The 16175-nt window shown below is 38.6% G+C and overlaps 1 protein-coding gene across 1 annotated transcript in view; it reads right to left on the bottom strand.

Moving 5' to 3' along the window:
- Positions 1 to 15934, bottom strand: part of LOC140135747 (prolyl 4-hydroxylase subunit alpha-1-like) — a 39961-nt gene extending 24027 nt beyond the window's left edge. Inside the window, exons 1-6 of the mRNA XM_072157361.1 lie at positions 15717 to 15934; positions 14550 to 14731; positions 10840 to 11013; positions 9717 to 9901; positions 2301 to 2361; positions 1183 to 1289 (exon numbers count right to left, since the gene is read on the bottom strand). Coding sequence (XP_072013462.1) covers positions 1183 to 1289; positions 2301 to 2361; positions 9717 to 9901; positions 10840 to 11013; positions 14550 to 14731; positions 15717 to 15898 — 891 coding nt within the window. The 5' untranslated portion in view covers positions 15899 to 15934. The remainder of the gene's footprint in view (positions 1 to 1182; positions 1290 to 2300; positions 2362 to 9716; positions 9902 to 10839; positions 11014 to 14549; positions 14732 to 15716) is intronic.
- Positions 15935 to 16175: the final 241 nt, after the last annotated feature.

Here is a 16175-nt window from a genome sequence, read left to right as displayed (position 1 = left end):
ATTGTTACGGAAATATCGTGTCAACTATGACGTTTTGGCTTAGAAATTCTTTAAGAAGCGATGTCACTGTGTTGACGTTTTGGCTTGGGGATTCCTTAAAGCAATATTTTGTGATTTGCATAAAGAATAGATTCCTATTTAAATGTTTGTTTTCACTGATCACATTATCCCCTTTTAAGTTCGAGTCAAACAAATGAGGTATAACGAAGAAAATTGCGATTTCAATGCGTGTACTACGCTCGCCGATGTAATACCGTACTGCACGGAGCATCGCGCTCGACGTGTGTACACATAAGCTTACATAACATCCACGGGACATGTTAGCAAGCACTCGATCCGGGTCTCCCCGGTTTTAATATAAAAAGTTAAATGTTACTGTTATTAAAGCTCTTCAGGTTTAGTCTTTTACGTGGTATTTTAGTACAGCACTGGGCATTATACTGATGCAAAAAGTATAAATCCGAGTAAAATTGAGGGCGTCGCAGTGAAGCAAATTACACATGGCTTTAATGAGGATTGTAACTATTTTAGGGACTGTTCACAAACACTTGTAAGGGGGGCCTGATGCAAACAAGTTTTATCGCGAAAATTTTTCGGACCACCCCCTTTACAGACCTCGAAAATTTCAGGGCCCCCTTTAAGACATGAAAATTGTGGGTCAACCCCATTGAAAAGTATATAAACTCAATTTTTCCAGGAAAATTTGTGGTAATTTTTTTCAGGGCCCCCCCTTAGGAGGGTCAAAAATTTTCAGGGCCCCCTTTTTGCAGCAGGCCCCCCTTACCAGTGTTTGTGAAAGGTCCCTTAGCGTTTTACTTGGGAATTCCTCAAGAAGCATTGTAACAATGTCTGCGTTATGTCTTCCCTATTGGGACATTGTAAAAGTATTGACGTTATGGCTCTGGAATTCCCTAATGAGCATGTAAACAATCGTGGTCTCCTTCATAGAACCCATACCATTCCTCTTGTGTGTCAGCTTTATTTGTCTCAATATTTGAATGCAAACATCGCTAGGTCATGCTCCCCTCCGATCAGCCTTAACTAATCCTCGTCCCATACCCGGTCCCATAAAATGCCTGCAGTGTTCAGCCTTAACTAATCCTCGTCCCATACCCGGTCCCATCACAGATGTGTTCCAATATCTGTGGTCCCATAAAATGCCTGCAGTGTTCTTTCACTTACACTGTAAAAAGACTCATCCCCACGACAGAGGCCAGCGTATTCAGTAATATTTTCTCCTTCAATTGACGACCTCTTAAGATTGGGAGGCGATGATTCATACGCTGAGTCTGTAATTGCATGAATAAAACAAAATTATACATTGATTATGATGCCGCCCAATATGCCTAAGACGATTTATAAGGACGCAGCTCAATATAGGCAGTCTCTTATTCTACCTACTTACAAGTTACAACCATCGCTGCCATGATCAGCTCCTCGACTAAAGTACAGGTAAACCGAGATAATAAGGCAGCTTTTTTCTTGTCCATGGGCTTGCAGGGAATTTCAAGCTAGTGCAACTGATTTCAATATTGATACATACATCCATATACAAACAAAGACACAAACATCCCCGCCCCGCACAAACACAGACCTAGGTGAGCTCTTAAATCCGATTCAAAATCGAAAGTTGAGGATAAGTACTTTTTTCTAGTCACGTTTACTATAACTCCCATCCCATCCGCAATTTAAAATACTTTAAGGGATGTGGTATGAGCGCTTGGGCAGTATTTTTGTGGAACATGAGAGCACATCAGACATATCGAATTGCATTCGGAATACGCAGAATGTTCTGATGATATCAAATAATTTTGATTTTGTTTTAAATTCGCAATGTAATACACATTTTATGGCAAATGATCAAAAATTGATATTTTTGATATTTAACAGTACTCAAAGTAAGCTTTATAAATCTGATGATATGTACTTAAAGTGATGTAGCTGGGTTGAAAAGCCGACGATCAATTGAAAATTCAATCTTCAATATGAAAGGTCAAAATTTTCAATTGATCGTCAATACACTTTAATTATAGATCATTAGATTTATAAAGAGTTCAAGGACTGTTATATATCAAAAAATTTTAAAATATGAAATTTTAATAATTTGTCATAAAATTTGTATTATATCGCAAATTTTAAATAAATTTAAATGATTTGATATCATGAGCCTCCCAGGAGGACATTTGCGTATTCAGAATGCAATTTGATATGTCCGATGTGCTCTCATGTCCTACAAAAATACTGTCGAAACGCTCATTCCAGAGCCCTTAAGCTTTATTGTAAACTTAAATCACTCATACCTTTTGTAAGTAGTTGATAGGTGATGTTGATTGCATCCATTATATTGTTCATGCTGGTAGTCTATGACAATTAAAGAAAAACCACACACACAAATAAAAGTTTACCTAACTGCTTAAGGGCTGGGGTATGAACGTTTGGACAGTATTTATTTTGGGACATTAGAACACATCAGACATATCGAATTGTATTCTGAATACGAAGAATGTCATTCTGATATCAAATAATTTTGATTTTTGAAATTCGCAATTTAATACACATTTTATGGCAAATCATTAAAAATTGATATTTTTGATATTTAACAGTACTTGAAGTAAACTTTATAAATCTGATGATTTATACTTAAAGTGTATGTAGGTGGGATGAAAAGCCGACGATCAATTGAAAATTTTGACCTTTCGTATTGAAGATATGGATTTTTTTCCCAAAACACCCAAAAAATCCATATCTTCAATATGAAAGGTCAAAATTTTCAATTGACCGTCGGCTTTTCCTCCCTGCTACATACACTTTAAGAATATGTCATTAGATTTATATAATTTACTTCGAGTACTGTTATATATCACAAATTTGAAAAATATCAAATTTTTATAATTTGTCATAAAATTTGTATTATATTGTGATTTTCAAAAATGAAAATTATTTGATATCAGAAAGACATGCTTCGTATTCAGAATGCAATTCGATAGGTCTGAGGTGCTCTCATGTCCCACAAAAAATACTGTCGAAACGCAATAAACGCTCATTTTAGTCAACTATAATTTGTACCGTTTTTAGGTTTAAAGGTTTCATCGAGCTATTCCTTTTAAAGTGCACACTCTCCTTGTAAAATGAATTTGGAAATATCTTCCACAGAGGGAATATGAATTTCGGAACGGAATTAGCACGTTAACCAGTTCCAGAGGGTGTATGAAAGTCAAATGGGAATTATCTAATGTGGTGTTCATTCCATTTAAAATTCACACTCCACTCAGGGGTAGTGTTGATTTCAGCTCATTTAATTGCATCCCCTCAATCAAGCTCGTTTTGGGTTTGTCCATTATATGATTCTCGTTCTCGATTCACCTAATTTTGGTGCTGTAAAATAAAGGTAAAGGGGGTTCCTCCCGAGCCTATTCTTGGTCCCCTCTCCTTCTTGTGGTCCTTTTACAGAGTAATCAAGTTCATTTTCCCCAGCGTTGTCTACGACAAGTTCCAAATACATTGACAATAGCCAGTGTCTATGTGATTCTCATTGATTTAGGGTCAAAGGTGACTAAAGGGTTTTCAGCATGACTATCTCTCGTGGTAGACGGCACATGCTTATAATCAAAGACAGAATTAAACAGAAACTTTCTTTCCGGAAGGCACCAAATCAATAATGGCTTGAAATGATGTTTTTCTGCCGAAAGCAGTATGTATTGGAATTGGAACTTGAAACACGACTATTGGGCGAAATAATAGCCGGATTGCCATGACAAATCATTCTGTCACTCAGGTTTGGGCTACGTTTTCCATGTTGCCACGAAGTTTTTACGGTACAAAGTGCTCAATGTGTCTGCATGTCGGGCTAATGAATTATGCATTAGAAAAAAAAAAAAAATGGCAGGGACGGTCATAAATTCTTTATACGGGGTTGTAGTAAAATGTTTGCCTTGAAGAGTGATTATAAATAATGTTTGACTTGATTCTGGACTTTGAAAAGAATATAAAGCTTTGAATGTGTAAAGTGTTTATTGTTTTAAAGAAGTTAATCTGAAATAAGGTATCTGTGAAGGATTTTAGGGATATTTAAAGGGCCTGCACCCCCCGTATTACAAAAATGTCGAATTTTTTTGTGAACGGTACCTAAATAGTTCCGCCTGAGACGAATATTTAGGGAAGATCGGGGCAAAGTGGAACACGGGGCAAAGCGGAATCATCAGTCGGCTGCGGAGCAGGTGACTACAAGCTCCTATCTTTGGCTGCATCCTTTTTTGTACTTTGTGTACTTAACCCTCTATCTTTTTAACCAAATATACCACAGGTTAAAGACCACTAATAGGCCAGGGCGATACATTGAAATACGATGAGGAACTATTTGTTTTCATGGCATTCGAAAAGACTGCATTAAAATCGCTGAAATTGATCAAGTTATATAGCCAAAAAAGTACTTTTTAGAGTTTGATGCTTCAAAATGGTACATTTTCTCTCATTATATGACATTTTTCATGTAATAGTACCAAAATTCATACGCACAGCTTCGTTTTTTAGTAAATAGTCGCCTTATCATATTGTAACTTTCAGCTTCGAGGGCGCACTGTCATTTTAAGGTGTTTACGGTTCAGTGCGTTAAAACAAGAAAAGTCTCAGGTCAACCTATGTTGAATTTTTGATCATTTGGCATCTAAATCATATAGTTTCACCTGATATTGGTGGCATTGAACTGTGAGAGTTCTGAATATGAGAAAATTCCACCCGAAATTAGGCATTTTCCCATTGAAACCCGTGTAATACATAATTAGTGGTATTTAACCCACAGAGTCGTGCGATATGTCAAACGTTTCCTCTGGTCATAAAGAACAAAAAAGTCTGTGGTCACATCTCTGTAGGATCATTGGTTAATGAGATATAGTCACTTTTTTGTACTTTGTGTACTTACCCCTCTATCTTTTTAACCAAATATCCCACAGAGTCGTGCGATATGTCAAACTTTTCCTCTGGTCATAAGGAACAAAAATGTCAGTGGTCGCATATCTGTAGGATCATTGGTTGATGAGATATAGTCACTTTTTCTCTACTTTGTGCATTTAACCCTCTATCTTTTAAACCAAATATACCACAGAGTCGTGCGATATGTCAAACTTTTCCTCTGGTCATAAGGAACAAAAAAAGTCAGTGGTCGCATTTCTGTAGGATCATTGGTTTATGAGATATAGTCACTTTTTTTCTACGTTGTGCATTTAGCCCTCTATCTTTTTAACCAAATATACCACAGAGTCGTGCGATATGTCATACTTTTCCTCTGGTCATATGGAACAAAAAAGTCAGTGGTCGCATATCTGTAGGATCATTGGTTGATGAGATATAGTCACTTTTTTCTACTTTGTGCATTTAACCCTCTATCTTTTTAAACAAATATACCACAGAGTCGTGCGATATGTCAAACTTTTCCTCTGGTCATAAGGAACAAAAAAGTCAGTGGTCGCATTTCTGTAGGATCATTGGTTTATGAGATATAGTCACTTTTTTCTACTTTGTGCATTTAACCCTCTATCTTTTTAACCAAATATACCACAGAGTCGTGCGATATGTCATACTTTTCCTCTGGTCATAAGGAACAAAAAAGTCAGTGGTCGCATATCTGTAGGATTATTGGTTAATGAGATATAGTCACTTTTTTCTACTTTGTGCATTTAACCCTCTATCTTGTTAACCAAATATACCACAGAGTTGTGCGATATGTCAAACTTTTCCTCTGGTCATAAGGAACAAAAAAAGTCAGTGGTCGCATATCTGTAGGATCATTGTTAATGAGATATAGTTACTTTTTTGTACTTTGTGCACTTAACCCTCTATCCTTTTAACCAAATATCCCAGAGTCGTGCGATATGTCAAACTTTACCTCTGGTACGTGAAGACGGCCCGATTGGCGCGAGGTTCATATTGGTGCGTATGCACAAAATATGTATCTTGTAAACCTTAAGTTCTGCCTTGCCTTCCTTCGTAATCCTGATTGGGCCACAAAAAAAAATGTGTTCCACTTTGCCCCGGTCTCCCCTATACTATGTATATAATTCGTCTCGGGCTGTCTCAGGTTTTAAAGCATCGCTCGATGGGTTAAGCTTACCGGTACTGATTTTCTTTATTTTATTACTAGTATATTGTAAAAAACCAAGTAGCTGTGGTGTTAGCTCAATATGCTAGGAAAATATTATAACCGATGACTTCATGTTCACTTTGGCTAAATCAGCTGTATTTTTTGCTGATAAGGGTGCGTAAATTAGCATTCGACATGTTGGAGAAATTCGCGTCAACTGTTTCACTATTGAAGTAGTAGCACTGACAACGTTCGCCGTACACACGATGAAATGATTGCAAATTTACACATTTGTAATCATTTTGACCACAAAATATGATGTGAAAATACAGGTAGGCCTAAGCAATGAAAAACAAGTCCTCAAACATTTGAAATTTGTAGCGTTACTATAGGTATGCCAGGCAAACCTTAGTTAACACATTTGCTAGTCAGCCAAATTCGCCTAGAACACAATACATATATTTACAGAAATTATATAAAAGAACTGGCCGGTCAAGGAAACCTACATAAATATGTTGTCTATACTTCACTTAACCCAAATATATGATTTTTTATGGTGATAAGTCACTCGCACATGGAATTTTAGAGGGATTTTGAGAGCAGTTCCATTAAAAAAGCTGCTATCAACATGAGGTCTAAGATCAAGAAACACCACCGAAATGCTTTTTGGGGGAATTTTGCTAGATGAATCTTTTTGATGAAATTCAGTCTTTGACAAGATGTAACTTTGCTATGGAAAGTGCTATGAAAAAAAGGTTTTCAGTTTTGGCTTTCTTTACTCAAGGGCTTTAATTTGATATATAAAATGATGCAGTTTGATGGCAAATTTGAATTCACCTGGCATACCTACTTACTACAACCTGAGGCTGAGACTTTTGAATGAACGCAGGTTTCAACAGCTGCACTCGATCCAACCGCGATCGTATATCGCGTATTTCAAACTACAACGCGAACGCACGACCTTGGATACAATGCTAACCAATCACGAGTGCGTTCCCAGACAAACGAGCACCTAGACCAGTGACTTTGACTCGCGTAGTGAAGCTGACACTGCTTAGCAACGACTTTGACAAGGACGCATACCTGGGCGCAAGCAAGCAGATATGTTCACGTCTACGGAACATGTTGTATTTGATGCAAGCGATAATGGCGCTGGAATCACACAAACCAGCGCGTCTTTCTCTCCAGTCGCGTGTACGGAACATGTTGCATTTGACACGAGCGATAATGGCGCAGCAATCACACAAAGCGCGTCTTTCTCTCCAGATATGAACGCTTTTTTCTCCGCGTCCGACCAACCGACCAAAATCACCTTGGATACGTGGCTTCACCTACTGCCATATTAGGGATGGGCACTCATAGGTTAGAGGTGGTATGTCTATGAGTGCGTTGGCATGGTTGGATTCACTTCTGCGATACTCACGCACAATCGCACACGCTGGCGTATATCGCGCAGTGTACGCAAAAATTCGTCACGCTATTTAAAGTTCATTCAATTGGAATTCCCTCAGCCGAATTCCTACTGAAGACATAAATCATATACACATGTCAGATGTATAATTAGCAAATATCCACAAAAGCATTCATTATCAATTTATTTTGATGAATAGTCATATTTTATGCCCTGTATTATATCCTTAAAACTAACCGGTGGATTTGCGAACAGTTTGTCGACATAATGACGTTATTTTTGGTAATATGCAGACGAATGGCCAAATTACCTGTTGTGATAAATTTATCTGTACAAATTGTCGCACTCCGATGGTATATTTGCAACCCTGCTGTGGATTTGTGAACAATTTGTTGACATAAATGACACTTGCAGAGAAATTATTAGAAAAAGGGTTTCTTTTTGCCTAGGCCTGTCCTAGTCCTATGCTAGGTATGATCATCAAATTTCGAAGTAGCCTTTTTAGTTCTTTTTTTGGTCCTGGTGACAACCCTGCAAGTAGGATATTTCACATTGAAATTGTTTTGTTTAGAAAGGTGATTATTTAACTTAAAAAACGAGGAGTCAACCATGTCTGTAGGGAAAAAATTAACAAAGTTATGGGCAAATGTATTTTTCCCAATTCTGTGACCATCATTGATGGTACCTTACAATGAATACTTGTACAAAAAAGCAAGTACACATTATGCAACATTTTTCAGCACAGCAATCAATTTTACAGAAAAGAGATTTTATTTGAAAAAATCTTACTATCACTGTATGATAACTTCTGCTGTATGGTATAAAGGTGTACCAATTGACACTTTTTGACTTTCAACCTTAAAGCAATATTATAACATTTTCAAGCAAAATAGATTAGCATTTCTTTGCCATAAAATGTTAGCTTTTACTGTCAGATATATCCCTTTTATTTTTGAGCCGAACAACTACGGCAAAGCAAAGAAAATTGAATTTACTACCAGCGCACATGTCGCCAATACGTACCACTCCTTCGGTCATGTTATGGTACAACCCTTTGTTGTGTATATCACCGTCCCGCACGCCGTGACGTACTGTGTGTTATGAACATCGTGTATGCGTTTGACTAATAATTCCATCGTAATAATAAAGCTCTGAATCAGCCATTTATTCAAAATCACGGATTTTGACAAAACTACAGCACTTAGAATCTTGATTTTTGCAGGGTATATTGGTTTAATAAAGTAAAATTTAATCGTGTAAAAAAAGGAATTTTAAAAATTCAGTGAGGGCGTCTTCCTCAGCAAATGTTATAATATGGCTTTAAGTTTCTGGTGTCCAAATTTCAATGTTTTTGTATTTCCTACACAGTTATTAAGCTATTTCTGTGGTCACAAGTTGGGAGTTGAAGGAGGCCCTCTATTATATATAAGCATCCGGGGCTCATGATACATGATTATAGCCTAGTTTCCTTGTGTGTAGCCTTCTTCACTCAGTACGAAGGCTGCAGCATCAATGTATTGAAAAATGCAGGGTCCATCGATCATGTCAGTAAATGAATAGGGCCTAGGCCTATTTTGTTTTCGGACTGATTATTCGGACTACCACCCGGCATGCAGGTATTCCTGCATTAAATACAACAGAATTATTACTATTGCAAGATGGCTTAAAGCTAGCATTTCAAGTATCTCTTATAAGCTAATAACAAATGGTGCCCGCTGGAATCTCTTGAGGCATTGTCTTTTTTAAAGACATTTCTTGTTTGCCTTGTAACAGTACCGTAAGTTTTCGTCATTTTCTGCGATTCCTTTTTCCTGATGAAGGCACCAGATGATTCAACCTCCCTTTTACGCGTTACTATACTAACCAATCAAGGGGCCGTGGGAAGTTTGATTGACAGTGACGGCAGATGCAAACTATAGTCCAATACCGTCTCGGATTATAGTTTCTGTCATGAGCAAATACTATGTCTATATACAGTAGCGTGTCGGGGGGGGGATTTGGGTGCGGAAGCCCCAAGCACTTTGTAAAAAATCATGTAAAATCAGCCGTTTTGGGCGATATTAGCCATTAACCCCCAGCATAACTCTGAGCCCCCCACAGGAAAAGATCCTGGACACGCCGGTGTCCAAAGTTGATATTTTGGAAGACGGGTTTCTGACAATTTCATTTATCTGCGTATGGCATATTTCTATGTTGATTTATTAATGCCCATCCGTATAATATACATACCTCTTCTTCCGGCGTAGTGGTAAGCAATTCTTCAGCTTTTACTCGTAATATGTTGTGTTCTGAAGACTCGTCATCGTGTTTCACTTTCCGGAGCGCTTCCAACATCCACTCAGCGACTACCCGCGAAGGATAGAAATGCTCATCGTTTGTCCACGCGTCAAGGCCGATGTCAAAACAATCAGAAGCTTTAAAATCAAATGAAATCAATTTTGTAGGGACGGCTTCAAAGACAACCACAAGTTCCGACCGCCAGTGCACTAACAGAAGCTGTTGTTTAACAGCATTCTATAATTATTCTGAGCAACAAAAATTAGGCCCAATTGTCGGTCCTACCAGGGCACCAGCGGTCGACCCGGGCAGTCAACCGGCGGCGGTTGGGGCTCTACCAGGGAGCCAGCGGTCGACCCAGGCAGCCGACCGGCGATATCTACCAGGGAGCCAGCGGTCGACCCGGGCAGTCGACCGGCGGTTGGTGCTTGAACTCGCATTGTCAAACACTATTACACTGCATGGATCTAATGCCTTAACGATTAAGCTATACTGATTGCCCTAAAAGTAGGCATATCACCTCAAAAATAAAGGTTTCACACACCATAAAATTCAAACAATTGGGATAAATAGCACATATGAGGAAATTAATTTTTCGACATGGATGTTTGCCCAAATATAACAACTTTGATGCGCGCGCTATTCAATTTACTGTTATGCTTGCATGCACAGTGTGGCAGAATAATTGTGCAGCCACTGTGACATACCTACTAAAAGAGGCTAAAATGGTGCACCAGAGGAGATTGCTTTTATACATTTCTTCGACACAGTGTGAACAGTTCGCAATAATTGTTTTTGAACATCTGTTTTTTTAGTTGAAAGGTAGCTAGCAGATCAATTCGGCACCACCACTCCCAGTCTCCATTTCAAATCTATACTCCCTGTGTGGGAGATTAAGGTAATGCCTTCAATAGGGTCTATGAAATCAAACCACAAACACAAAATAATATCAAATGGAAAGGAAAAGGAAAAAGATCAGGGAAACAAATTGTGCATGTTAATAGACACTTACAGGACTGGACTCATGCCTAGTGCAAAAAGTACAAGGATCAGAGATACAGGCAACTTAACTCACCAAGCAAGGGTGCTGATTTCTGCTGCCCTAGTAATCGTCCTTCTGCCAGGTCTGATGTTTTCAGTAGGTAAATTTCCTGAAGGCGCAGCAGAGCTCTAACTGATCCTGTGAGGTCTTCATTAAATGGAAACGTCCCGTCAGAATTCCAGAGCCTTCTAAAGGTTTCCAAGTAATCTTTTAAAAATAATAATTGAAGACCGAATTAAAAAGACCAGTTTACGTCTGACGTCCTGTCAACCAGACCAAAAATGCCGTTCTGCGCAGGTCAGCAACCAATCATACCGCACTGTTGCCTTGACGTCATCAGACGCAAATGAGACATCCCCCGGGACACCATCCCATTACATCAAATGACACTCCTATTACTTTGTACAAGTTTCCTTTATTTTCATGTTGAGAATAGTCTGACTAAACATGGGGCGCCGATTGTCAAGAAATAATAATAGTAATTTGCAAGATCTGGATGTGTTCTGTTCATTGGGATACTTTTTGTCACTATGGACCTATTTTGCACAAGATGGGGAAATGCATTATGGGAAATATAATAAACTCAACCCAGAAAGTATCGAAACGATTATAGATGGTCAGATATATCAGGAACTGAAATTTATAGCAAAAACTTATTTAATGTATATAAAGCGCAGCTTTCTCCTGCGCATTTTGATACCTCTTTTGTTGCTCTACGATATCATTTGGTTGAGTTATGGGCTCTTGAGTGGCTTCAAGTCGGATTTTGAAAGTTGCACTTAGCTCCTATTCAAGCCAAATGTGTTCGTCGTGTACACACACACACACACACAAAATCAAGACAAAGGACACCGATGTGCTCTGTTTACTTAACCATGAACTATACTTTATTTTACTCCTCCGCCTGGCAAAATTGCCTATTTGGGCCCCCTGCCCCTAGTGCAAGGAAAAATAGGGAAAAGGAGGGAGAAAGAGGAAAAGAGAGGAGAGAGAGGGGGAGAGAGGGAGAGGAGGGGCAGAGAGATGGGGAATCCATACGATATGCAACGATTATTATCAATAAGCCTGGCAAAAATTGTCTATTTGGGCCCCGCCCCCTCTCACCCCCCCCCTCAAGTGCAGGGAAATTGGTGGATTTGGGCCCCATACATGCTTGCCCCCCCTTGGAAAAAATCCCAGCTACGCCGCTGTCGCTACCCTTTACTTATCTCTGACTTATCTCATGAACTCTTTCTGCTGACATCTCAATGCTTGGTGTGCCCACCATCACTGTCTATCACTGCCTGAATTCGTTGTCTAAGGTCTTGAATAGGAGCTAAGTGCAACTCTACGATATCATTTGGTTGAGTTATGGGCTCTTGAGTGGCTTCAAGTCGGATTTTGAAAGTTGCACTTAGCTCCTATTCAAGCCAAATGTGTTCGTCGTGTACACACACACACACACACAAAATCAAGACAAAGGACACCGATGTGCTCTGTTTACTTAACCATGAACTATACTTTATTTTACTCCTCCGCCTGGCAAAAATTGCCTATTTGGGCCCCCGCCCCCTAGTGCAAGGAAAAAATAGGGAAAAGGAGGGAGAAAGAGGAAAAGAGAGGAGAGAGAGGGGAGAGAGGGAGAGGAGGGCAGAGAGATGGGGAATCCATACGATATGCAACGATTATTATCAATAAGCCTGGCAAAATTGTCTATTTGGGCCCCGCCCTCTCACCCCCCTCAAGTGCAGGGAAATTGGTGGATTTGGGCCCCATACATGCTTGCCCCCCCCTTGGAAAAAATCCCAGCTACGCCGCTGTCGCTACCCTTTACTTAGCTCTGACTTATCTCATGAACTCTTTCTGCTGACATCTCAATGCTTGGTGTGCCCACCATCACTGTCTATCACTGCCTGAATTCGTTGTCTAAGGTCTTGAATAGGAGCTAAGTGCAACTTTCAAAATCCGACTTGAAGCTACTCAAGCGCCCATAAATCGACCAAAAGAGGTATCAAAATGCGCAGGAGAAAGCTGCGCTTTATATACATTAAATAAGTTTTTGCTATATATTTCAGTTCCCGATATATCTGACCATCTATAATCGTTTCGATACTTTCAGGGTTGAGTTTATATCTTCTCTGCCTCAGTAGTTTGGAATTGGTGCCATACAGGGCTGGCACAATTTAAATTAGCTGATTTAAATCGCGAATTAAATCAAATGATATCTTTAAATAAGTCAACTTAAATCAACTTTTTCAATTTTTACCACTTTTGATAAATTAAAATACCTCTATGATGTCATTTTATTTATTACTAAAAATTCATCTTCATGCAGAATTCAACAGGCTTTCTCCCATGATTTTACCAATTTTTTTTCATTGCAATATTCACATGTAAAAACATGTTTTGATTTTTTTTTGTAAATACCTGTTAGAATTACGCATATATCTAGCATTCCACTGGTCTCTTTTGACCATGGGGTATAGCAGTTCTTGGAATAAATAAAATAAATATTTCAAAAAATCGCCAACCCTGGTGCCATGTAATTCTCAATTGAATCACACTTCCGAAGTCTAAAAATGTGTGTCTATATAATTAATACATAAGACCTAAAATAACCCCAAATAACCCCACAGTGCCATCAAAATTTAGGGCTAATAGTTTTATAGTTAGGACCGGGAGTTAGGGGAGTCTAATCATGCTAATATAAAACAGAGACCCAAGATCTAAGACCCTTCTGAAATACACCAAATAACACAATGGCCCAAGATAAAATCATTTGAATGGGGTCTTAATTACTTTCATAAACAGCTATAAAGCTGAGACACTAATATCTTAGGCCCATCTTAGGTTAGCATGAAAGTTCATCTGTGTTGATAGACTTCATAATTGGAAATTTAAACTTATGATCTCAACACAAAATTAAGACGTACCTCAAATTTTCGGTCACAACTTTGACCTTCATCTGGAGACTGGCAACCCAAGTTTGGGATCAGTGATCTTTTGGACACTTGACCCCAAAACCCGGTCGTACACTCTGGCTAACTTGTATCGGCCCCCGTCGCGGTTGAGAGATGGTTGGTTGACTCTGATGTAAATTGACTCCTTCACACCCCTTTCAAAGTATCGGTCCCGGTCGAGGATTTTGACCTCATCCAAATCAACTTGGTGGCCGGGGGATTCAATGTGGATGTGCTGGGAGACTTCCGACGAGGTAGTACTCGGACGACGGTGTTCTGAGAATCTGGTTTTCAAAGATCTTTCAGTCTCACCAATGTATGATTCTGAACACTGGCCCTTCAGGGTTTTCCCCTGACAGGGGATGTAATAAATTGGTCCGGTAATGTCTTTCTTCTCAGTTTTGTCTTTAGATGAGACAAGTAGCTGCCTCAGAGTTTGAGTGGGTTTAAAACAAACTCTGATACCGTAGGTGCCGAAGATTCTTCGTAGGACTTCGGAAGTTCCTTTAACGTAGATACTTTGAAAGGGGTGTGAAGGAGTTTTTTACATCAGATGAAGGTCAAAGTTGTGACCGAAAATTTGAGGTACGTCTTAATTTTGTGTTGAGATCATAAGTTTAAATTTCCAATTATAATATCGTAGGTGTTAGTTATTTAGAAACCGCAGTAGACAAAAAAGGGCAATATTTAGGCATTTCCGAACACCTGAATGTGATTGAACAACTCCTTGTTTTTAAAAACTACATACAACCGTATAAAACTCAATCATGCCAAACATTTAAGTCATTTTACTAGTCAACTCACTCATTTGATTGGTCGTATCTGCAGTATATCCCTTTACTTCATGCCACTGGCGCCGCAATCTCCGTAGCAATAAGTAGGATTGGATCGGATTACCAAGATCAACGGAATCGCCACCAGAGGGCGCTGTTGAAACACCACTTGAGGATGGGTTGATTCGTTCTTGCTTTATGCTCTCAAAAAGCCTGCGTGAAATCGATATTTCATATATCGACTGCTCAGTGCCAGAAGTGCAATAGCTGCCCTGTGAACATTTGGCAATTTGCACACAGTATATTGTACTCATCTACACATGGCAGCTACACGAGGCAGCTATTACACTTGCCATCTTCTGACATTGAGCAGTAGATACTACTGTTGCTGTTGATTTTATTTTCAAACAGCCCATTGGTCCCAAAAATTCATTTATCTGAAGAAGGGTTAAAATTTAGATTAAAGCGGGAGGGCATGTTAGGTTATGATTAGGGTTACAGATAATGTTAGGCCGTATAAAATTAATGTTTTGGTTCTCGTCCAGAGGATTTTCATGAATTGATGAGGGAGGGAGGTGTTTTTTTTTTTTTTTCAATTTAAAATTAGCATTGTCAGTAGTTTTCGGTCTTCTCCAACAGTGCTAGAGGAAACGATGAGGCCCTTTTTTTTTTCTCAAATGTGAGATTCTGAGGGATAAACCCCTAGAGTACCACAAAAAGACTTGGAAGTGATGCTTGTTCTCTAATAAACTTATTTATATGTATGAAGATTTCATAAATCATTCCAAAGTCTAAAAAATTGAAAAATCTAAAAAAAAAAAAAAAAATCTGACAAATCCCAGAAATTGAGGAGGGAGGGACGAGAACCAAAATATTAATTTTACACGGCCTTAGGGTTAGATTTAGCATTAAGAATACAGAATGTTTTGTCAAAACCTGTTCTTTGAATTGGATGCAGGTATCCACATGCAGAAAAACTTTTTTTTTAATTAGAAAAATCAGAGAACTAACAAAGGATTAGCGAAATCAGAACAAAACACATAAATCATGCATAAATCATTAAACATCAATTAAAACACAAAGTGTCTGTGTCTTCCACAGTACAGAGGGTTTGTGGATATCAACTGGAATAGTCCTATACATTTAGGATTTCCCTGGTATCTTTAATAACAATAGCATGACAATTAACAAAACAAACCTTTTCATTTTGAACAGTCGTTGGTTTTCAAGACGCAAATATTCCTGTACGGAGTCAAGAAGTTCTTCTTCAGTTTTAACGAGTGGTTCTAGTTTTGCCATCGAAGTGAATAAATGCCCATTTATAACAATCCCTAGCCAGGCAACGGCTAAAATAACAATAGTTGGCCGCTTTGTGAGCATATCGGAAGATGTGGTTCGACAGAGTTACAAAATTTGTAGTGGACTGCGAAGATTCCTATATGTATTGAATTATATAGAAATATACACCAAAAATTGAATTAGAAATCGTTTATGACGATTTTGTGTTTCTACATGTTCTAATATAATAGGCGTATGCATTCCAATAACAGAACTGTGACATAGAACAAATCGACGGTCAACAGATGATAATAATTAGTATCATTAGGTAAATGCATACAGTTAAAGCAATGTGTGATTTGAATTAACATTAACATTC

This window comes from Amphiura filiformis, chromosome 2 (genome assembly GCF_039555335.1).
Source record: "Amphiura filiformis chromosome 2, Afil_fr2py, whole genome shotgun sequence".
Classification (NCBI taxonomy): domain Eukaryota; kingdom Metazoa; phylum Echinodermata; class Ophiuroidea; order Amphilepidida; family Amphiuridae; genus Amphiura; species Amphiura filiformis.
Note: the sequence above shows the minus strand (reverse complement) of the source record. Positions and strands in the feature narration are given on the sequence as shown.